This window comes from Notamacropus eugenii, chromosome 3, assembly GCF_028372415.1.
Source record: "Notamacropus eugenii isolate mMacEug1 chromosome 3, mMacEug1.pri_v2, whole genome shotgun sequence".
Classification (NCBI taxonomy): domain Eukaryota; kingdom Metazoa; phylum Chordata; class Mammalia; order Diprotodontia; family Macropodidae; genus Notamacropus; species Notamacropus eugenii.
Window position 1 is genome coordinate 243,450,743 of NC_092874.1, and position 25,166 is coordinate 243,475,908.

At 39.8% G+C, this 25,166-nt stretch overlaps 1 protein-coding gene across 9 annotated transcripts in view; it reads right to left on the reverse strand.

Moving 5' to 3' along the window:
* The window catches only part of GRIP1 (glutamate receptor interacting protein 1), an 806,557-nt gene that overhangs the window by 96,821 nt on the left and 684,570 nt on the right, over window positions 1–25,166 (reverse strand). For all 9 annotated transcript variants that reach the window (XM_072655295.1, XM_072655296.1, XM_072655294.1 and 6 more), the window contains 3 exons: window positions 23,422–23,608; window positions 22,637–22,782; window positions 4,457–4,537 (listed from right to left, as the gene is read on the reverse strand). In XM_072655295.1, the coding sequence (XP_072511396.1) occupies window positions 4,457–4,537; window positions 22,637–22,782; window positions 23,422–23,608 (414 nt within the window). The remainder of the gene's footprint in view (window positions 1–4,456; window positions 4,538–22,636; window positions 22,783–23,421; window positions 23,609–25,166) is intronic.

Below are 25,166 nucleotides of genomic sequence, written 5' to 3' on the forward strand. Positions count from 1 at the left end.
TAAACTGGGGCCAGTCTTTATTTTCTGAGCATGACTCATTCTTTTAGCCCCTGAGCTTGGCTCACAGGGCTTCCTCTTTCAGTGATGTCCTGTATCTGTCTATTGAAATCCTAGCTGTTAGAGCAATGGCTAGAGGAAACAGTTGGATCCAGAAGTAGGAGCTCCAATGTTGGCCTAGCGCAGGGGTGGGGAGCAGGACAGCTCTTGAGGACCTATAGGGCTATGTGTGACCTCCAGGCTGCTGATTCCCCAAACTGGTTTAGATGAAAGCTAGACAGCTGAGGTAAGAAAGAGCAGTGATTGTTGATCAGTGGATCATTAGGCAGATGGAAACCTTGGTGCATTTGGGCAGATTTGGCTGTTTGTGGGGCTACAGTCAGAGTCAGGAAATTCTCTAAGGCTGAGGAAGGGCTAGGCTACCTGCTCCCATCTTGCTGGGGCCAAGGCCTTCACACCACTTGCCAGCAGTCTCCTCATCATGCTCTTCAGCCGCCATCCTTAATCTCTTCCCCCTGAAATCTTGGGCTCCAGCCTTGGGTCCCCTGGTTAGGTGAGCACTGAGCTCTTGCTTAGACCTCCAATCCACTTCTCAGCTGCTCTTTACTCTGCCCCCACCCCACTTGCAACTCCCTCCCAGATTTCCTCTATGTGCTATCTTTTCCTATTAGAATGCAAGGACCTTGAGGACTAGAACTGTCCTACTTTCTTGTATTTAAATCCTTGGTGCTTATCACAGTACCTGAAAATGCTTTTCTGTTTTATCTAATCTGTCCATCTAGCTAATCTATCCTAGTTTTCTAATCTCTCTTTTCCATCTAATCTATTCTATATTTAATATGGTCTATCACAACTATCTAATCTCTATCTGATTTATTCTATCTAATCTAATATCTCTCTAATCCATCCTATCTAATCTCCCTCTAATCAACTCTATCTAATATAGCTAATTTCTATTTAATCTAGCCTATTTAATCTCTAGATAAACGATTCTACTTGATTCTTTCTTTCTATCTATCTATCTATCTATCTATCTATCTATCTATCTATCTATCTATCTATCCAGCTACCTCCCTTTTTACCTCCAACGTGTATGTTTGGGACCCCCCAGACATAACAACTATTGCCCTGGTATCAAGTATATAAAATCACATAAGACAGTGAATCTAGGGGAGTTACACATGGTGGTAGCCAAGGTGGTATTTGGCTTCCTATAGCTGAGGCCATATCATCCCACCACTGAACAGGATTCAGGCCTGCAGAGTTTTCCCAAGAAAGATTATCTGGGCATTCCCAAGAGGCACCTAAAGTTTCCACTGAGGTGTGTGTGGGGGTGTCTTAATGAACCTGGGGTCCATGGATAGATTCAAGAAGTCCATAAACTTGGATGGGAAAAAACTCTTTATTTTCACTAACCTCTTAGTGAAATTTAGCACTTCCTTTAATTATAAAAGTAAGCAACAGACAGTATGCTGAGAAGGGGCCCAAAGTTTCACCAGACTGACAAAGGACAAAGGACAAAAGATGAAACAAAAACAAGTAAGAGCTCTCTGCAGTATGGCTATGGTCACCTTTCTCAAGGAGAAGAGAGAGATAATCTAAGCCACTCAGCAAACATTAATGGAGACATGAAAACAAGAAAGGCAGCAAGGGATATTAAAAAAACCCAACCAAGCCTTGTTAGAACCCAAGCACAAAATTAGAACCTAAGAACAAGTGTGGCTAGCCATCACGCATCTTTGAAATTGTCAGATTTTTCAAAGCTTGAAGGACCTTCAGTAGCCATATAGTTTAACCCATAACTGAAAACAAATTCCCTATAACAACATACCTGACAAGTCTCACTATTGTTTGAAGACATGTCATGAAGGGAAACTCATTACCTCTCAAGTCAACCCCTTTCATTTGAGGCCAAACCTAATAGTCAGGAAGTCTGTCCTGACATCAATTAAATAAACAAAGACAAAAACCCAAGCTCTTTCTGACTAAAAGTAGGTCCAACTAAACTAAATCTAACTAAAGGATGGATCTAACTAGCTCTAATTAAAAGTAGATCCAAATACAAAAGTGTTCTTGAGCATAAATACTGGAACCTATTTCCTATTTCTCAGTAACCAAACTCTCTGACGTATGAAACCAGCATATCCACTAAATGTCCAGAGTTAAGAGTGGGACTCATCACCATCTTTAAGATCATTATAGATTTATGTAGTGTATCAAGGTCTGATGCTTTAAAATATTAGCTGAATTGAATCCTTCATGTCAATTCAATAGGTAAAACATTTCTTATTTAGGAACAAAGGAAAATACCTCATGCCCTATATCCTAATAGGAATTTGATTTATATTATATTAGGGTAAGTATCCTGGGAGCTAATGGCTGCTAAAAGAATCATGAAGTTCCTCTGCCCAATAACCAATATCTACTAAAAAACCAAAACAAAACCAAAACAAAACCTTCCAATTTTAGTTAGATCTAGTTAGATCAATCTCTTCACGACAAACTGACCAAGGGAGGCAGTTACGGTATGGTGGAAAGGACAGTGGCTCTGAATTGGAGGACCTAAGTTCAAAATCTGCCACTTATGTGTAACCTGGTGAAAGTCATTCAACCTCCCTAGGCCTCAGTTTTCTTATATGTAAAATGGGGATGGCTTCCCTGACATTCTCTAAAGTCAGTCTCATGAGTAGGTAGTTAATGTTTATAAGGGTAATGTTTCATTGAGAAATTACCAAGGGACCATGGGAATTATTGAACTTAACTAAACAGATGGAAGTCTTGATAATCCTATTGCATTACATATTTTTTTATTACGCAATAACATTTTTTTCAATAAAACCGCTTGGTTTTAAGATCTCTTCCCCTCCACAGTTTTCTCCACAGATTCCAAGATTTTGGAAAACTGCTATCCTTGCATAAGATGCTCTTCTCTCCCAAAAGAGCATTTTCACTGATTGTCTCTCATGTTTAAAAATGATGTCCTTTAGGCAGCAAGAAAGTGAAATGGATATAGGAGCAGCCCTGGAGTAAGGAGGATCTGAATTCAAATCAGACCTCAGACACTTGACACCTATGAGCTGTGTGACCCTGGGCAAGTCACTTAACCCCGATTGCCTCCAAAAAAAAAAAGTATCTCCCTTTTTGTTTCTTCCTTTCTGGTTTCAACTAAAATCTCATTTTTTGCATGAAATCTTTCCTGGTTCCTTTAATGCAAATTAATGCCTTTCCTCTGAGATTATTTGCAATTTAGCCTGTATACATATCTAGTCTGCACATGGTTGCTTGCATTAGACTGTAAGCTCTGTGCTTCCATTAGTCTGGAAATTCTTTGAGGGTGGTGACTGTTTTTGTCTTTATGTGTATCTCCAGTATTTAGCACAATGACTAGTGTATAGAAAGCATTTAATAAAATGTTTGTTGACTTAACTAGACTTTGAGTTCCTCCATTAGATCATGAGCTCCTAACGGACAGAGACTGTCTTCTTTTCTTACTTTGCGTCTCCAGCACGTAGCGCAGTGATTGATTGGCACATCTTAATAAATTCTTTTTGACTCAATTTTCTGGAGTTCTTTATAGGATTGTAGAATCATTCTTTTCCAATGCTGAATTATTTTCTAACTCACATGTGTAAAGTTTCCATTTAACCCCCTTGTCTCCAACCTTGGTTAACATAATTTCTCAAGGTTGAATTGTATATTCAGCCTTGGTTTATTTTCCACAATGGAGAATTTTTAATTATTTCTGTTCACCATGCTCCAGCTTGCACTTTTATGTAGTTTAGATAGGATTACTTCTTAAGCAAAGGCATGGTCTAACCATGACCAGGGTGCTTTTCTCATTTTGTTTCCTTGACTGAATTTCTTACTGTCCTCATGGTTAACTTTGTTTATTGGCATGCAAAGCCCAGAGGATAGGATGCTCAATTTCTATAGCTCTATTGAGATAAAGAATTCTCAGACTTGTTTTAGTAACAGAGCTATGTGTTTACAGGCTAAAGGAAATAGGGACATGAGAGGAATTTAAAGTGTTTTGCTCCTCATTTCTGTTTATTTTTCATGATAATCTGTGTTGTGAAGGAATTTAGGGTCCATTTGTCACAGAGAGGTGCTTTCTCTGTGAGGGGCATGACACTGGATACAAGTAGCACAGCTAGGTTGAAAACAAACGAACGTGGGGCCAATGCACTTTTTACTACTCAGCCAGAATTTCCATGGACCTGATGATTTCCAAAGGCCCTTTATATGGCTCTATTAAACAGTAAGAAACCTTATATATATTATCTATATCTACATCTATATCTATATATCTATATATATATATCTACAGCCTACTAATATAGAAAACTGGTGATGATCTTCCAATAAGTAAGACTTGTAACACCAGTGAGCCCTTGGAAAATAAGGCAATTCCAGTTTTTTGGCTTTGATCAAACAAGCTAAAGGAACTGAGTTTACTTACAGCTTATGGTGATTCCAAGCTCCACACTCTGTTTCTTGGGCAGCTTCACATGAAATGTTCCACTGCTCGGAATTACAGACTCTGTAATGAAAAACAAAGTTGATTTATGGTATTTACAGGACACCAGGAAGGATATTGAGTACCAGCAAATGAAAATGCATTAGGAGTACTTGAATCATGATTGCCAATCATAAAATGTGGGAATGATGGGAAAAGGGGCTAACTTCTGTGAAATATACTCTGGCTCCAAACTGCTAGTGACATACATATTTTATGGAATTATGCATATCTAGCAATAATATACCAGTTGGCTTATTTCTACCTTTCTATTCTGCTTGGCCAAATTCTATCACTGGAAGCCCAGATTAAAGGCCACCATCTTCAGGGGCCTCATTAGATAATTTGGACCCTTGAATCTATAAACTCAAATAATTAATTAAAAAATAAATATATCTCCCATCTCACTGTAGTGTAGGATTTACTTAAGTTATCCATAGTGATAAAAATGATCTAAATTGTCTTTCTGACTGACAGCTGGGTGGTGCACTGAATGGAGTGCTGGACCTAGACTTAAGAAGACAGAATTCAAATTTGACCTATACTTGTTGTATGATACTGGGCAATTCACTTAAACTGTCTGCCTCAGTTTCTTCAACTGTAAAACAGGATAATAACTATACTGTCTCCCAGGGTTGTTATGAGACAAATAATAATTGTAAAGTGCTAAGCTCAGTGTTTGGAACATACTAAGTGCTACATAACTATTAGCTATTAAAGCGCTTTGCAAACCTTAAACTCTATGAATGCAATTGCCGATGTTGTAGCTCTTTCAGGAGCCTAGAATCTAGAGCTGGAAAGAACCATTTGTAATACAGATGAGGAAACCAAGAGAGTCAGAATTCACAGCCAGGTCTTCTTAACTTTTAATCCTATGTTCTTTTCTCTATGCCACTCTCTCTTCCTCATCATTCCCTTTTGAACATTCCTCATGAATCATGGGACAGAACTGTTTATAGTAGTATGAATAACTCATTTTTAGCAGGTGGGCCATGCTTCCAGGTTTATAAGTCTTTGTGAAAATGGACGTTGTCCAAAGGTTTCAGAAAGCCTTTGATCTTCAGCAGTTCTCTGTAAACACCCCTGGTTGAAGTGGAAGAATTCAGAAGAGAAATTTGATTCTCCATGGTCCCTGGTAGCAATTTAAGAGTAGAGATGGTTTAATTTTGGGACATTTGTTCCTCAGTTCCTAGCACATAGTAGGTGCTGCATAAAGGTTTTCTGAATAAGAGTTAACAGCTATGTACTTGAGTCACAGCACAGTCAATAAAAATAATGGTAAAGAAAGAGGCATAGTCCCTTTGACTTCCAACAGTTGTCTTCTTCATCATCCTCTTAACTCCTCTGATGAAAACCTTCACAAAGATAAACTTAATTTCCAGAAAAGCTGGGATTGATACAGGTCAGTGCAGTTATGGGACAGAAAAACGAGGTGAGAGGGAGTTGTCAGAGCAGGAATCTCTTATGGATGAGGTGGGTGCTTGGAATGGCATCAAGGGGGTCCCAATGTCCTAGTTATTGGTCTGCAGGAGTCCATGGACTGCATCTGAGAGAGGGATTCAATCAAACACGGATCTGCTTCTGGTGGTAGATGTGGGTATAAGGCACTTGAAGCTACTATCCACCATTGGCCCACTGCAGCCATCACAGATCATGTTGTGATACACCGTATTTGTGGGAAACTCCTGGGCACAGGGGGAATGACATGACCGATGTTCCTTCTTACATTCTTTCTTCTCTTTAACGTAAATTCGGAAGAGGTATTCTTCAATGTAGTGCATTGCCATGCTCAGCTCATCATGACTGGAGAAGGCAACCAGTTCCCCATCTTCATCTTGGTAGTATGCCTGGAAGCCAGCAGGCCATAGCACCAGGAATACCAGCACAGCACCAGGAGCAGGTCATTAGTAACTCAGGCTGTCAAGTGGCTCAATGGTGAAGCAGCGGATCTCCCAGGCTGCCTCTTCTTTGCCCAACAGGTAGGCGTTCATGGTCAGCCACTCCACAGTCATCTTCAGTGGTATGGTGTAAAATCGGAGGGGCTGAGCAGATACACTCGATCTTGGGACAAGAACACCCTGACTGGCTGCTACAAAGAGTGAACCAACACCAACAGTGAGCCCAGAGACGTTGGGCTACCTGGCTACCTCTGTACAGGAAAGAGGACTGGAATTAGAGTTAAGAGGACTTGGATTTGAATCTTGACTCCAGGTATTACAAATGCAGGAGTATCTTTGTAAATGTTTTACAATTATCTCATGTGATCCTCACCACCATCCCATGAGGTAGGTAACACTAGTTGACAATTTTTATGGCACTTTAAAGTTTGAAAAGACTCTCAAGACTTCATGTTTTCTAATTTATTCTTTCATTCTGGAGAGCAACTTTTCAGAGGTCACCAGTTACAGGAATTCATGATGATTTCAGCACCGTCAAGCTGCACTCTGCTATAAAAGTCCAATATTTAGAGTGTCACTTTTCCCAGTGAATCTATATAGCTATGAGTCATGGACACCACTATGTACCACCATCTCAGAAGAATCAAAATTATGGGAGACCCAACAGGCAATAAAAAGATACACAGTGGTATATATTTTTTGCATCATACTACTATCATCTAGGATAAATCTGACTAGAAAAGGAGGTGATTGAGCTGGTCATGCAACAAGGACAAAAGCTAACAGGTAAATAGAACAAGGGTTATCCTGGAGCTGGGACTCCAGAGCTTTGTTTCGCTCTCCTTGAGAGGCAGCATGCCACAGTAGATAGAATTCTGGGCTTTAAGTAAGAGTAAGTTGTGTTTACCCCTTCTGAGATTTAATAACTGTATGAGTATCATCCTCCCTGAGCCTCAGTTTCCAGATTTGTAAAATGGAGATTACACCTGTAATAATCTCTTGCAGGGTTGTGATGAAGCTCAGTTGAGGTTACATAGATATAATAACATTTTCAAATTTTAAAGTGCCATAAAAATTGTCAACTAGTATGCTCTACCCCGTATGACTGTGGGGAGAATCAAATGAGGTAATACTGAATGAGATAAGCTCTTTATGAGCTTGGCACAATGCCTGGAACCTAGTTGTTCTTGGTCAGTGGCCCTATTCAGGGTTTTCTAGACAGAGACAGTAGAGTGATTTGCCTTTTTTTGTCCAGCTCATTTTACAGATGAGGAACTGAGGCAAACAGGGTTAAGGGACTTGACCAGGATCACACAATTAGTAAGTGTCTTAGGCTGGATTTGAACTCAGGAAGATGAGACTTCCTGACTCCAGAACCAGCACTCTATCCTCAGTGCCATCTAGCTCGCACAGAGTAGGTGCTCTATAAATGTTTATTTGCTTCTCTCCCATCCCTCTCTATGTAAGATTAACAGAAGGATTTGCACACAAAATGGAAATGGTGAGAATTCATCAAGACACTGAGATTAGTATTGCTGGAGGGAGGGTGAATCAGATCACATTACTCCTCTAGCTCTGAGTGTTGGGGCTGAGAACTGAGGTCTGACTTTGAAAGTATTAGCTTTTGAAAGGCACATGTTAGAGTTAGAGACACTTAGCAAACACTTATCAAGGGTCCAGTAGGTAGAAATCTACCAGTCCACTGTGCTAGGTGCTAAGAACACAAAGATGAATTACAGAGCATCCGTCCTTACAGCCCTGGGCTTGGGGTCAGGAAGACTTCTTTTCCTGAATTCAAGTCTGGCCTCAGACATTACCTTTGAGATCCTGGATAAGTCCCTTAAGCCTGTTTGCCTCAGTTTCCTCATCTGTAAAAACAGCTGGAGAAGGAAACGACAAGCCATTCCAGTATCTTTGTCAGGAAAACTCCAAACGGTATTATAGAGAGGACTGAAAACATCTGAACAACTCACCTCAGAGAAATTATCTAAAAAAAGGACATGACATTTATGTGAGCGATATGATCCAAAGCAGGATACGCTGATGCAAAGAAGAAATCCAGTAAAGATTTTTTTTTTCTTAGAAAAATATGGAGGGAAAAAGATCAGAAAAGGCTTCATGGAATAGAATTACTTTCTATCATACCCTTTTCTCTCTCAACACTCCCTTCCCAGTGACTTCATCTACCTTCATAACTTCATTTATTACCTCTACTTTAGTGACTCCCAGTTCTGAATATATAGTTCTCACCTCTCCCCTAGGCTTTGTATCTTTGTATCATTGGATCTGGGCTGGGCTTTGAAGGAAGAGAAAGGTTTTCATAGACAGAAAATTCTGTTCAAAAAACGGGAATGGTTTATAGTGAATGCATGGAGGTAGGGAAAAGAAAGATGAGTTTGAGGAATGGCCAGTAGTTGAGTTTCTCTGTAATATTTAGTAGATGAATGGGAATAGTTTGCTATGAGGTTGGAAGGATGAGTCTGGAGGGTCTGCCATGTCAGAATTTTTGATTTGCTTTGACAACAGAAAGCTACTAAAGATGTTTAAACAGGGGAATAATGTGGTCAAACCAGTGCATGAGAAAAGTTATTTTGGTAGGTCTGAGGAGTTAGATTGAAGGCAGGGAGGTTATTTTAAAAGTTCTCACTTCTAGGCAAGAGGTGAAGCAATCCTATTTTTACTTGTCTCAGCACTTACATGGCTACCACTTTGGTTGCCTGGCAGTAAGAACTTCCAAAGCAGCCTCCCTGCCTTCAATTTTATATGTATATGTGTGTGTGCATATATATATATGTATATGTATATACATATATATGTGTATATATATATGTATATGTATATACATATATATGTATATATATATATATAGGGTGGGGGGGTGAATGTGTGTATGTATATATGTGTATGTATGTCTGGGTATGTGTGTGTGTATAATGTATGTGTATGTATACATACACATGCATATATACATATCTAAAATTTAAAAAAATTAAAGACTAAATTTTTTTAAAAAGATATCCATATTGCAGAGGCAGGATCAATGGACTTTAAAAATTGCATATGCAGCTGAAGGAGGGAAAAGTGTCAAAGATGACTTTAATATTTTGAGAGTGACCGGAAGAATGATGTTGCTGTCAACAGAAATAGGAAAGGTAAGGACAAGAGCACAGCTAGGGAACAAAGTGATGGGTTCCATTTTTGACATGTTAAATTTGAGGTGCTGCAGACATATCCAGTGCCCATCAGGCATCTGAAGATGTGGGGTTGGCTCTCAGGGGAGACAGGAGGACTGGATATTCAGAGATTAGGAGTCATCCCCAGTGAAACCATGAGAGTGAATGAAGTCACTATAGGAGAGAGTACTGAAAGAGAAAAAAGTATAATGAACAATAAGATAGGACGAGGACAGCAGAACGGGAAGAGAGGAAATCCAAGGAGGGCAGAAGTGAGTTTTGGCACAAATCCCTACCACTTAAATAAAACCTAGGGCTTAGCACAGTCTCTCACACTCAGTAGGTGTATAACAAATGTTTTCTGTGTTGTACTGATGGACTGAATCGGGGTTCTTATTCAGAAAGGTGGAATGTATGTGTCTGGGGGGGGGAGGGGGTAACAAAATGGAGAAGGGAAGTACATGGGACCAGGAATGAACCCTGAAGTAGTCTATAAAGAGAAGTTCATGGAACCAGAGTAAGTGGTGATCTTAGCCTACTCTAGATACATAAGTGAGACCTTTGAAACATGCTACCCTCTATGTACCGTAACCTATTTGCAAAAGCACTGATCTAAAATAATGACTTTATTCTGTTGTGGTTCATGACCTGATTTAGAGTTTTCTTGGTAGAGATATTGGAGTGTTTGGTCATTTCCTTCTCCAGCTCATTTTACAGATGAGGAAACTGAGGCAAACAGGGTGACATGATCTGCCCAGGGTCACTAGCTACCAAGTATCTGAGGCCGGATTTGAAGTCATGAAGATGAGTATTCCTGATTCCAAGTTCACTGCTTTTTCCACTGCACCACCAGTGACTTAGCAATGATCAACATGGAGGAATGGTGAGTTTGTGAAAACTCCACCAAGATAACCACAGTAATGACTTCAGGCAATATTTTCAAGTTGCTGGAAAACACAATTTAATCTGTACAATCTAAAAAAGTCAAAAGACTCAAATTTGTGAACAATTATCAACAAATTAGCATCTTTGTGGAAGCCGGGGTTGTAACCTGCTCTTTTCATGCTAGCGTGATCAAGTGTCACATGGTGACTGCTCATATAAACATATTTGTAAGCTTTTCACACGAGGGATTTGAAAGAGTCAGAACTAAATAGGGGGAAAAATGCTCCGATATGTTAATGTGGCCTTTGGTTCTTAGGGATAATGGAGGAAATTAAGCAAATCAAATTTGAAAACAAATGATGTTTATTTGCTTAGCATCCCTGTGACCATTATGTGTTTTCTCTCCACCCTCTTCCATTTTCTTCCTTTGTTGACATGTGTAATTAAAAGCACATTTGTGTAAATAAAGCCTTTTCCCCATTCTATCCAATTAGTTGGCTTCCCCTCCTTAGCACAGCATGAGAACTGCCAAGTCAGGACTCATCACCCTGGAAGAATGTATGAGATTAAAGAGACTGGCATGACTGAATAAGGAGATTAAGGAGGTAAGGAGGATGTGTTAGCTACCCTCCACACACCCCTTCTCCACATCCATTAATAAAGGGATGAAAAAAGCTAATCTTGAAAGACCTTTCACATGAACTTATTTCCAGAGCTAGTTTTTCAAATAAAGTTAGAGGCTTCAAAGACCCCTGAGGTTAATCTAGATTGGAATTCAAGAAATAAGCATTGGAATAGAACATTTCTAACGCAGTTAGGTGGTACCATAGAGCACTGGGCTTGGAAACAGGAAGATCCATCTTTCTGAGTTCACATTTAGCCTCAGACACTTACCAAGCTGTGTGACCCTTGGCAGGTCACTTAACCCTCTTTGCCTCAGTTTCCTCATCACACATGCATACACACATATCTAAAATTTAAAAAAATTAAAGACTAAATTTTTTTAAAAAGATAGGCATATTGCAGAGGTAGGATCAATGGATTTTAAAGATTGCATATGCAGCTGAAGGAGGGAAAAGTGTCAAAGATGACTTTAATATTTTGAGTCTGAAGGAAAGGTGAAGAAGGAAATGGTAAACCACTCCAATATCTTTGACAAGAAAACCCAAAATGGTGTCACAAAGAATTGGATATGACTAAAAGAACTAAACAATAACAGTAAAAATCCCTTTAAGAATCTATAATGTTCTGTCTATTCTATAATTGGACATCAATATAAATAAATGTAACAATAACTACTAGGACAGTACATTTTAATGAGGGAAATAACACATAGATAAGTGGGTACAAAGAAGATTCACATAGAATAGATGGGAGGGCACTAGCAGCTGAAGTGATTGGGAAAGGCTGAGAGAGAGAGAGAGAAAGAGGGGGGGGGAGAGAGAGACAGAGAGAGAGACAGAGAGACAGAGAAAGAGAGAGAGACAGAGGGAGAGAGACACACACACAGAGACAGAGAGAGACAGAGAGACAGAGAGAGAGAGAGAGAGAGCACATTCAGGCATGGGGAAGAGTTAGTGCCAAGTCACACAGATGGGAGACAGAATATCCTCCGGCCAGTACGGCAGTACCAGAGAATGAATGAAGGAGAGTAATATGTTAAAAGACTGGAAAGACAGGGAGGGACCAGGCTATAAAGAGCTTTAAATTCCAAACAGAGAAATTTATATTTAATTTTAGAGGTACCAGAGAATCACTGGCATTTATTGAGTAGAGGGATTGACGTGGTCAGACATATGCTTTAGTAAAATTACTTTGGCAGTTGTGCGGAGAACGGATTGGAGTTGGGGGTGGGGGTGGATAGGACCTGAAGCAAAGAGTTTGATTATAAGGCCACTGCAATTGTCCAGGTTAGTGGCGATAAAGACAGGAATGAAAAGCAGGGGGCATAAGCAAGAGATGTTGCAGAGAAAGCCATTACAAGATTTTGCAACTGATTGGATATTCACCTTGGATGAGAAAGGAGTCAACCATGATACTGAGGTTGCAAAGCTGAAAGAATGGGAGGATGGTGATGCCTATAATAGCAACAGAGAAGTTCAGAAGAGGGATGGGTCTGCAGGAAAAGATAATGAGTTCTGTTTTGAACATGCTGAGTTGGAGATGCCTATGGGACATTCAGTTCTCAATATACAATAAGCATATGGTCATGTGGTGCTGAGAGAGTAGGGCTGGAATCATCTGCATGCAGATGGTAATTGAACCCAGGGGAGCTGATGAGATCACCAAGTGAGTGAAAACACAGAGAGAAGGGGATGGATCTGCTGGAAGAGATGAGAGGGAATAGGATCAAGGATACATGGAGAGGGGGTGTGGCAAGGGGTAAGGCTACCTCATTGCTAGAGACGGAAGGAAAGTGGGACACAGAGACAGAAAGATAGAGACACACACAGAGACAGACATGGGGGGAAGGGTTGAAATAAAGAGAAGGGAAAAGGACGGGGCTCATGTAAAATAGCTCCGATTGTCTTCATAAAGTAAGAAGCATGTTCCTTAGCAGAGGGGATTAGAGGAAGGAGATTTGAAGAGGGAAAACAATTTTGTAATAGCTTCTATGGGGAGTGAGATAAGGAATCAATTAGAGAAAAATAAAAGGATTGTCTTGTTGCTAGGAGGGCGCAGTTAAAGTTGGAGAATGGTAGAACAAGTTGTGGTATATGATCATGATGGAATACTACTGCGCTATAAGAAATGATGACCTCGATGATCTTAGAAAACCATGGATAAACTTGCATGAAATAATGAAGAATTAAATGAATTGAACCAAGAGAACACTGGATAACAAGAATTTATAAAGTAAGGTGGCACCATAGTGGATACAGCACCAAACCTGGAGGCAGGAAGACTCATCTTCTTGAGTTCAAATCTGGTCTCAGATCATTAATAGCTGCATGACCCTACGCAAGTCACTTAACCTCTATTTGCCTCCATTTCTTCAACTGTAAAATGGGGATTATAATAGTACCTATCTCTATCAAATGATATAATATTTGTAAAAAGTGCTTAACACAGTATTTCACATATAGTAGGTTCTAGATAAATACCTATGTCCTCCTCTCCTCCCCCATTTCCTCCTCTCTTATGTGAAATCTTCCAGCTTCATTCAGCAGCAGGTGAGTAGGAGTTAAGGAAAATGGTGGGGAGTAAGCCAATGCTGACCTTTGGCAAAGGATGAGTGGTCATAGGACAAGGGGTGATAGATTTAGGAGTAGAGGACAGTGTGGATTTGAACTTGGGTCAAGATTTGGAAGGAAGGAAAGTTAAGTTAGAATGAAAGTAATGGCTGAAAGTATAGAGAGGTAGAGGGATTGGAGATTGGGGTGCAGATGAATAACTTTAGGCAAAGAAGTCAGGGTGAGTAAAGAAAGGTCAGTTTTTGTTCAAAGAGGTGGCAGATTTATGGCTAATGTTGAGACACTGGCTGTAATGGATACTCCACGTGTGGAAAAATTTGTAAATGAAGATAGTAAAAAACTCATGTGGGTTAATGGATGGGCAGCTACTTTCACATTCAGAAAGACCTAGATTTACCAATGACCAGCCACAATTCCAAAGGATTCATGATGGAACATGCTGTCTCCAAAGAGAGACCTGATAGACTCAGAAGCATATTCTGTTTTTTCTTTCTGCCTTCCTTATTTTCATCTTTCTTCCTTCCCTTTTTCTTTTTCTTCTCTTTTTCTTTCCTTTCTTCTTTCCTTCCATCTTTCTTTCCTTTTTCCCTTCATTCTTCCCTTTTCTTTCCTTCCCCTCCTTTTTTCTTTTGCAGGGCAATGGGGGTTAGGGGACTTGCCCAAGGTCACACAGTCAGTAAGGGTCAAGTGTCTGAAGCCATTTACTTCCCTTTTTCTTTCTTTTTTCCTTTTTCTTCTATCTTTCTTTCCTCTTTCCTTCTTCCTTTTCTTCTTCCCTTTCTCCCTTTCTTTTCCTTCCATCTCTCTTGCTTTTTTCTTTCATGCTGTCTTTCTTTCCTTCTTCCCCTCTCTTTTTTCCTTCCCTCCTTCTTGATACAACAGATGTGTGAATTTGTTTTGCATGATTTTACATATTTATAACATGTTTTATTTTTCTTAACCTTCTCTACTGGCAGGGGATGAGAAAGAGAGTTTGGAATGGAAAAATCTTAAAAAAGGAAAGCGTGTAAAGAAAAAAAAAGAGCTTAAATCTCACTTGTGACACACCTACAATGGACCCTCAGCAGTGGTCCTAAGTTATTGAGCCACTCAGTACTCTAGAAAATACTCTAAGACTAGACATAGCAGAGAAGGGGCAGATCTTCACTGGGAGAGTTTGCTTATTCTATACTAACGAAATCATAGTACAGTCTCTACACCTATTCTTTTCAATGGAAATAAAAATTTGAAAAAGAATGAATCAGGGGTCACATTTTAATAAAAATAAAAATGAGACCAAAATACTAACTGCATAAATATAGGATGGGTGAGGTGTGGTTCTTGTAGAATGCAGACTTCAGATGAGTCAATGGTGTGGTGTGAGCTAAAAGGCAAGTTTTATCTTTGTTGTCATTCAGTTCTTTCAGTCCTTTCTAATTCTTTGTGACCCCATTTGGGATTTTCTTGGCAGAGATACTGGAGTGGTCTGCCATTTCCTTCTCCAACTCATTTTACAGATGAGGAAACTGAGGCAAACAGGATTAAGTGATTTGCCCAGGGTCACACAGTCGGTACGTGTCTGACACCAAATTTGAACTCAGGAAGGTGAGCCTTACTGACTCCAGACTCAGCACTCTATCCACTGTGCTGTCAAGCTGCCCCAATGTTATCTTAGTATGCATTAATAGAAGCAAACTATTCAGAATGAGAAATTTTATAGTCCCACAGCAGTCCTTAAAATGCTATTATCTTTATAATCACTATAACTTCTCTGTATTCTGTTTCCACCAGACTTTGCGGTATTGTGTTCAATTTGGGGCCTCACAGCTTAGGAGGGATGTTGACAAGATGAAGTGGGTCCAAGAAGGCTGAGTAGAAGAATGGTGAGGGGTCCAAAGACTCCGCTGTAAGTAGAATGTGTGCTGTTTAACCTGGAGATACCATAGCCGCCTTTGACTATCTGATAGGACTAACATATGAAAGAAAGCACTTGTTTTTATGTGGTCTGAGTGCCAAAGCAAGAGCAAAGGACAGAAGCCAAGATTTAGATCTCAGCTTCACCTAAGAAAAGCCTTTCTATAAAGGGAAGCGGACCGTGACCAGAAAGGGTTGCCTTGGGAGGCTGGGGGTTCCTTGTTATAGGAAGTCTGCAAGAAGGAACTAGATGAAAAATGCCTAGTGAAAGTTCCAGAAGAGAATAAGGTTAAGATCAGGTTTGGACCAGGAGACCTCTGAGGGCCTGTTTCTCTATCTATGCTTTCCAGGCACAGTTGCATTAGAAAGGGACACACCCTGATGCAGCTTGTGCTCATTCCAACCCAGCAGCCCAGGAACAGCAGACATGCCAGAAGCTTTGGGGAGACACAGTGGGGCTGATGACCCCTTGTTCTCTGGCACAACCTGTATTTTTATTCCTCATCTAATACTTATTTCCTGGCCTAAACTCTAACCAGCTTCCTTCTTAAAAAAAAAAATTCTTTTCAACTAACAGTCATTTATTTTCTTTCCTTCCATTCCTAATTTCTCCTTACCCTCATATTGGTTTAAAAGAAAACAAAGAATAACACCCTTGTAACAAACATGCAAACCAAATTCTCCCTTTGGCCATGGCCAAATACGTAGTTTTGAGTCTTCATCTGTAGCCTATCACTTCTCTGTTAGGAGATGGGTAAATACTTCATCTGATACTTATCTTTAGACCTTCTGAAGAAATTCTAGTATTGACCAGGCCTGGGGCTTTCGGTTTCTTTTTTTTTTTTTTTTTTGTCTCACAATATGAACTGTGCCTGTTTTGCCAGGAGAGAGTCTCCCCTCACTTGTTCCTGGCCTTGCCTCATCCCTGGCCTGGATTGGCTCTGGACAGAACGAGGGGACTCATTGGAGGCTGAGAAGTAACTTGTCACCGTACAGGCTCCCAAGCCTCTGAGGCTGCCTTGTGAGGTGCATTTACTTCTCTGAGGGAAACAAAGTTCTGATTTAGGCAGAAGCTGGGATCCGTTTCTCTGTCTGTCCAGAAAACACCTTGATCTCCCAAGGTTCTTTATTTGGGTGAGCAAAGGCTCCTCACTAAAGAGAGGGCCAGTTTGTTCCTGGTTCATTGAAAGATGTTTATCTATCTGGGAATTCTCAACAGCTTAGATCAAAATGGCTTTTGTGGTGTCCTACAATAGCAGGGCACAATGACCAGTCTCTCTCTGCTCTTTCCTTTCCCCTCTGCACCCATATTTGTCAAAACTAGCTCTCTATGGGAAATTTGGAGGAGTTCCTTCAGAATATCAAGGATAGTTTGAAATACCTCATCACCCTACTCTGACTCTCCCTTCCCAATTGCAAGCCAGAAAAATCATTATCTTTAGTAGGGACAAGAGGCTGTGATAGCCGCAAATTCCAAAAACAAACAAAAAAATTTTTTTTGGTCTCCTGTATCACAGTGCTGACTCATAATGGGCTTGTAGACCACTAAAACTCAGATTATTTTCAGAACCAGAGTTTCTCCATTTCACCTCTAATACTAAAGAGTTGTCTCTTTGTACTTGTCACCAAATATTTAAATTTTATGATTCTATATAATTCTATGATACTAACTATACTATAAAATTTAGGAGAGGGTCTACATGTACTGGTGGTGGGAAGAAAAATGGGAAGGGGTAGGGATGAGGTGAATGGGGAGACGAATCCAAGACAAGTGCTCCAGAGGTTGGGATTGATGAGCTATTGGGGCTGGGAGACTCCTGCTTGGGTGAACCTTAAAGGACAATCAGAGCCTCTAATTTTATTTCTTAGGCCAAAGGGCATCTTGCTTGCCTTGTTTCCCTTTTCATTACTATAATCTATTCTTCTGAACAGAATTTCTTCCCTTTCCTTACCCTCTATTCAGTAATAAATACACCTTTTTGAAAATTTTCTATCACTTTAAAAAATTCTGACAAATAAGAGGGAAACTGTTAACTCCGGAGTGAAAGCATTCCTTCCTAACTCTCCCTTCCATTCCCTTTGATTGGGTAAGAAAAGCCAAAATCGACACATTTGTTCAACAGTGGGTCTCTGTACATCAAAGATTGAAGTGAAGGCTATTCATAGAAACAGATGGGTAGAAATACAGCTGATAAAGAATTAAATGTTCAAAGGATAGAAACAGGCAGTTTTCAAGGGAAGAAACACCAACTGTCAATAATTAATTGAAAAACTGTTGAAACTCTAAGAAAAATACAGATGATAACAACACTGAGGCACTAATATCCACTCTATTGACAAAGATAATTAAAAATGGCAAAATTCAATTTTGGGGCTATGCAGAAACATAAAATACTACTGGTGGCACTGTTCATTGGTGCAATAAATTTTTAGAAATTAATATGATAATAACTGACTTCATATAGCACTTTAAAGTTGTTTAAGTATTTTACATGTTATCTCATTTGAGCATCAGGATAGGTAACATGAGACAAACAGTATAAGTTGGAGGGATGGGGAACCTGCAGCCTCAAGGCCACATGTGACCCTCTAGGTCCTCAAGTGCGGTGCTTTGACTGAATCCAAACTTAAAAGGATTTGTTCTGTAAAACTTGGACTCAGTCAAAAGGCTGCACCAAAGGACCTAGAAGGCCACATGTGGCCTTGAGGCTGCAGGTTCCCCACTCCTAGTATAAGTCCTTAATTAGTGTCTGTCTGATGATTGATTTGTTAAGTTAACGTGTAAAAATACATATTTTGAACAAAATATAAATAACTTGGAGGTTATGGTTTTCTATACAATCGTTAAAAAAATTGTGTTTCATTATTTAAATGTTTTTGTTATCCTTACTAAAGTTTAGAATCTTTTCTTTTTTGTTTTTTTGGGTGGGGAGACAATGGGGGTTAAGTGACTTGCCCAAGATCACAAAGCTACTAAGTCTCTGAAGTCACATTTGAACACAGGTCTTCCTGACTCCTGGGCTGGTGCTCTACCCACTGTACCATCTAGCTGTTACTTAGAATCTTTAATAATAATAACACAAAAGAACTCAAACTTTATTGGGAATCTTGCCATAGGAGGTGAGTGGGGAGGGGAACTTAGACAACAGGAATAGGAACCCCTCCACATTGTCCAGGAGAGATCTGGTTTTGACAAAAAGAGGCAGGACTGGGAGTGGGGAGAGAGGGTAGGTGCCCTTTTGGGTACAGTACACCACAAAGGCCTTTCAGTCCTCTGCTCTTGGCTATTAAGCGTTCCCAGAGGTAGATGAACATCTTAGAAAGAATCATGAACAAACTGACCCTCTCTTTAGGCTCCTCATTTGGCATATGAGAATATGTCACAAGTGAGATTTGAACCCAGATTTACTGACTTAAAAATCTAACATGCTATCATACCACATCACCTCTTCTTAAGGAAGCAACAGAAGTGATAGTGCCCTTTGACTTAGGGATCCCACTACCCAGGACTATACTCTAAAAGAAGGTTATGAGAAGGAAAAAAAAGACCTGTCTGTACAAAAATAACAACATGTGCTTTACTCATACAGCTAAGTGGGTCACTGCATAGAGTACAGAACTTGGAATCAGGAACACCTGAGTTAAAATTCTACCTCAGACATTTTTGTGTGACTTGGGCAAGTCACTTAACCTCTACCTCTGTTTGCCTCAGTTGCCTTATCTGTAAAATGGGGATAATAATAGTACCTACCTCTCAGGATTGTTGTGAGGATCAAATGAGATATTAATTGTAAAGCACTTAGCATAGTCCCTGGCAAAATGATCAGTCATTTTTCAGTCGTGTCTGATTCTCTGTGACCCCTCTTGGGGTTTTCTTGGCAAAGATACTGGAGTGGTTTGCCATTTCCTTCTCCAGATCATTTTACAGATGCAGAAACCAAGGCAAACAAGGTTAGTGACTTGCCCAGGGTCACATAGCTAGTAGGTGTCTGAGGCCGGATTTGAATGCAGGAAGATGCGTCTTCCTGTTTCCCAGTCCAGTGCTCTACCCACTGCACCACCCAGCTGCCTTCTGACACACAGTAAGCCCTATATAAATGCTAGCTATTAATAATAGTAAAAACTTAAGAATAATTCATATAGCCAATAATCCAGAAATGTCTCGAGTGTATTATATAAATGTTATAGAACTTTATCATAAATCAAAATTGACAGATATGAAAGATGCAAAGAAACATGGAAGACTTACATTTTATTGAACACTTAAATAGTGTTTTAAGGTTTGCAAAGCACGTTACAAATGTTATCTCATTTGATCCTGACAATAGCCCTTTGGGGTAGGTGCTATTATTATCCCCATTTTACATATGAGGAAACTGAGGCACAGACAGGTTTATTAACTTGCCCAGGGTCACAAAGCTAGTAAGTATCTGAGGCTGAATCGGAACTCAGATCTCCCTGACATGGAGTCAAATGCTCTCTCCATCGTGCCACCTACTGATGTGGGGTAAATAAGCCAAATCAGGATGCCAACTGACCACAAGCCTGTAAATATTGCTCTTATTGAAGAATGACAGGAACAACGTTTCAAAAAGAAGAAAACATAGAAGATTCAGACCTGGAAACAAACAAGATGTTATGGTTGTATTTGTCCACTTTGTATATGTTCACATTTATTCATTTTATTTCATGAACTTATTTTAAAAATATTTTTGGTAACTATTTTAACATAATTAGCTTCCATCATAATCTTATGTATTGTGTTTTATTTATTTTAAAATATTCTGAGAAGGGGTTTATTGGTATCACTAGGCCCAAAAAAAGAATGAGTTAAGAACTCCTGCTCCATATTTTTGCTATGTATATCATTTATGTACATATTTCTGATCTCCATTAGAATGTAAACTCATTGAGTGGAGGGATCATCTCATTCTTTGTACTGGAACTCTCAATGCATGCCACAGTGTTGGTACACAACAGGCACATAATAAGTGCTTGCCTGATGACTGATTTGCTATCAACAAGTGTAAAAAAACACATTTTAAACAAAGTGTAAATAAGTTGGAGTTTATGATTTTCTATACAATCATTTTAAAAATTTATATTTTATCATCTGAATGTTTTTGGTATTGCTACTAAAGTTTAGAGTCACAAAAAATGCACCCTTGGACTTTATTCGGCATTTTGCCATAGAAGGTAGGTGGGGAAAGGTAATTGAGAGAACCAGAGTAGGCTTCTGGATGGGTATGAGGGAATTAGTGTGCTGCCAAGGAAATCCCAGGTCTCAGGCTGGTGAATGCACTTTTCTTAGTCCCTACCAGTCCTATCACTACCTGACCCTGGAAGAGGTGAGACACAGGGATCTAAGACAAGGTAGGGGCTTGGATGGTGGTCAAATAGGTAGGAAAAAAGGGAAAGGATTGAGAGGAAATCAAAATTTCCAGACAGGTAGTGGGAAGAGAAGGATGGTTTCTACAGGAAGTTAGCTATTCTGAAATGCCTGCAAGTGAATGAGCTAAAATATTAAGAGACCTACAGAGGTCATTCACTCTCTATGAACTGTATCCTTCAGAACTTGTACAGTGTGAGATCTGGGCTCTTTGGTTATAATAGCTCACATCTCTGCAGTACTCTACAGTTTGCCAAATGCTTCATTATAGTAATTGTCTGAGGTAGGTAGGTTAGTTGGTTGGTCATTGTCCTTTCTCAAAGAGGACCAAAATGTCATCACCATGTAGTGTGTCCAGCTGTGGCTGATCAGACCAATATGAACTTGGAAGGTTCTACCACAAGTCAGGCACAAACAGTCCATATAAACAGGCCTATAGCAGAATTATAGAGTATTTCCAGTGTGGAAACTCCCTCCATCAATACAAATCAGTATCTGCTCATTAATTTTTAGTCTAAAAGAGTTGTCTCAGGTCACTGAGAGGCTCAGTGACCTGCCTAGATGCACAGATTATACATGTCAGGTCTTCCTTACTCCAGGGTTAGTTACTGTACCTTCCTGCTTCTTTAGCCCCATTTTAGGGATGAGGAGACTAAGACTTAGAAAAGTTGTCTGAAGTTTAAATAAGATGTAGTTCTTGCCTTCAAGGTGATGGCAAAAAAAAAAATGCTGGCTAGGATCCTAGCATTCAACTCATGGTAGATGGCTTAGCAGATACAATGCCGCTTCTGGAGTCAGTAAGACTTGAGTTCAGATGTGATCTCAGACAATTCCTAGCTGTGTAATCCTGGGCAAGTCACTTAACTTCTTCAGTCTCCTCAGTTGTTAAATGGGAATAACAATAGCACTTACCTCTCAGGGTTGTTGTGAGGATCAAATGAGATAATATTAGTAAAGTGTTTGACGCAGGGCATGGCACACAGCAGGTGCTCATTAATGCCCATTCCCTTCCTTTCCTTTGCTCTTTTCCCTTGGTAACATTTCTCTATGTGAAGACCACCAGTGATTGATAACAGGCTGATGTTCCGATTGAACATATAACCTTGATTACATCAGCAACATGATCTGAACAAATCTGCCCACAAAATGAATGTGGAACAAGAGTTGGCCATAGAGAAAGACACAGGATGATCTAGGAAGCACCCGTATAATAACTGGTACTTCCTAAACCTCATTCTTCACTCTAGAGAGGGGAGAAACAAGGCTTATGTCAGCCCACTAAGGGAAGCATTATGAATCTCTCAAACCCCTCTCCATGGTACTATCATGCATGCTTCTGAGGGAAATGATTAGAGAGTGATGAGGCCATTTCCCTTTCCATGACTGGAAGATATCTATAACTGTCCATTTAAGGAAGAATCAGAAAGAATAAATGTTACCTAGTGTTCTTACTTCACATCTATATCTACTCTCAGTTTTTCATTTTGTCATTATTTATTTCCAGATGCTCTTATGGTGTCTTCTTAATACATGACTAAAGAAATGCCTGATTCAGAATGACACCCAAAACTCAAACAAATAAAAAATATTTCCCATGTAAGTAGTTCTCCCCCACGGTAAATAACAAATATAATTCACATTCAGTGTGGTCTTGGCAGAGCCTTTATATTAGAAAACATCATGTAAAGTACCTGCAACATCAAACTCTATTTCCAAAGTGACCTTGCTAGTGATGGAGGAGTCTCGGAGAAGCTGACTGGCTTCCTCAAATGTGCTGTCTTCGGTGGGGATTCCATTGATTGCCATCACCCGGTCTCCAATTTGCAGCACTCCGCACCTAAATTCACAACTATATGTTAGAGGTTTGACACAGAAGAGAAAAGAGTGCACGGTAACCAAGTTAAAAGCCCCAAACCAACTGAATTAGAACTCTAATGAACCATGGTTGTAATGCAGTTCTTTTTTACCTACTGCAATCTGTATCATCCAATATGAGGTTTGTAGCAGGTGCTAAAGTCAACAGTGCCTTGCACAAATCCAGGCAGTAGCCAGAACAAAAATGCAAGAAAGGAGATGAGGGTACTGAAGTGTTCCAAAGAAGTAATGAATAATTCAGCTTGGCAGTATCTGCTATGATTGGATCAGAACTAATACACAGCAGTGATGAATGTGCTTTCCCCTATGGCATAAAAATTATTAAAGTTTAAACTTCAGAGATTTTCTTATGGATTTCTCCCCTTAATTAATATAGCTTCCAGTCCCCTGATGGGAAAACTGTGAGATAAAGGCACAGATGCTTGCTGTTCTCAGAATGGATCAAGAACATCAAATTTTATTGTCAGAACAGAGTTCATTGTGGTCCGCATTTCCTGCATGCGGCAGTGTTCCATAAGTTAATAACCATCCAATGGTATCCAACACCAAACTTCCTCAGGAAAGCAGAGAAGACAAGTGCCCTCATCTCTAAGCATCTCACCTTTCTGCTGGACTGTCAGCTTCAATATAGGAAATCAGCGGAGGAGAAGACAAAGTCTCAGTGGCAAATACACTGCCTTGGAGTTGTATCCCAAATCCCACGACAGGATCAGCGGTTAGCACTACCTCTGTAGTTTCAGTGTGGACGACCTGCCCAGCCAAGCCAACAGTGCTGGAGGCCAAAGACACTATGAAGGGAAACACACAAGAGGAAGGGACCCATAAGTATGGACAGATCAAAGAAATACGGATGTTTCAGGACATGGTCCCCTCCCTTTCGGGTTTACTAGTAAAATTTTCAGAAAGATTCCTTTATCCTTTGTTAATTACAAGACAGACAAATATCTCATTGCTTACATCATTTCACCTGGGAGGCCTCCTTCCTGGGGGCTTACTGGCTTCTCTTTGTAAGGATACAACTACAAAGTAGAAAGAACAGTAAGAACTGGTAGGCATTCTAGTCTTAGGTTTGCCACTAATTTCATTGTTTAACCTCAGCCAAATCCCTTCATCTCATCTGTAAAATGAGAGCTGGACTAGATTATTTCTTGTTTCTTTTATCTGTAAAATTCTATGCCCATGCTTTACTGAGGTTCCATAGACTAATGATTTTATTTTCACCCTTAGGGAGGAAAAAAACCACAACCACATACTGTCCCAAAGCCCAGTGTCTTGGGACAAACTTGCCTTGGTCCATAGCCTCTCACCGTTTTAAAAAGAAACATTATGGTTGTATAAAGTCTTCTAATATCAAAATTATACCCATTAAGTATTCTCTTCCTCTCATTATTCCAAATGACTCCAACCTACTTCCTGGAATCAACATTTGTTGCCCTCAGTAAAAGACCCTTTCTATTGCCACCTCCTCGGGTATCTTCATTCTTAGCCAGTTCAGCCTTATCCCTATCCTGGCTCACTCCATCCCTGCCAGCCTTTTTATTGTCTCCCCCAACCTTAACTCTGCTATCTGTGATGAGCAAACTCCACCTTCTCTTCCTTAAGCAATTATTCTCATCTCCTTCCTTTAACTGTCTTGCCTCCAATGAAAGTAGTTCCTTCTTCTCTTTCTTCTAACTCATGGATAAAACTACTCTTCTTCCATTTCTCCTAATTTATGGATAAAGCTATCTGGCATGTCTTGGGTCCACAGTACAATTTTTAGACTATTTTTAGCATCAGTCAACAAAATTCTTTGTTTGACCTCTGCTTATACCATCTTCTTCCCTTCCTATTTTCTAGCTGTTATCTACAGATGTCTAGAATATTCTCTCTTTTTCATGACTTTAGTACCTAGCTTACAGATTTATTTTCCACCCTGTCCCTTGCCATTGTTTTCAGTAAAATTTACCCTCACAGCCATGATCCTCTTTATAGTTGCTGAATATACTCATCTCCACTGACCATCACCCTCATCCCAACTCAGTTTATTCACCTATAATACAGTAGAACTTTAGACCTATTCTATTTTCAAAATCTCAAACTCTGAAATTTCCATTTCTGACCACAATCTACCTTTTATTCCAAGTGTCTCCTTCTCTCTTTCCTACTGAGCTTGGTCTCTACCATTTTGACTCCCAGCTTCTCAATGCCATCCTCTGACTTTTACAGCTTCCCTATCCAACCTGGATCTAACAACAATAACGTTAATAGCAACAAAAATAGTAAAAAGAAGAGTTGTCAGCATCTACATAGCAATTTAAAGTTTGCAATGTGCCTCACATTATCTCGTTTGATTCTCACAGCCAT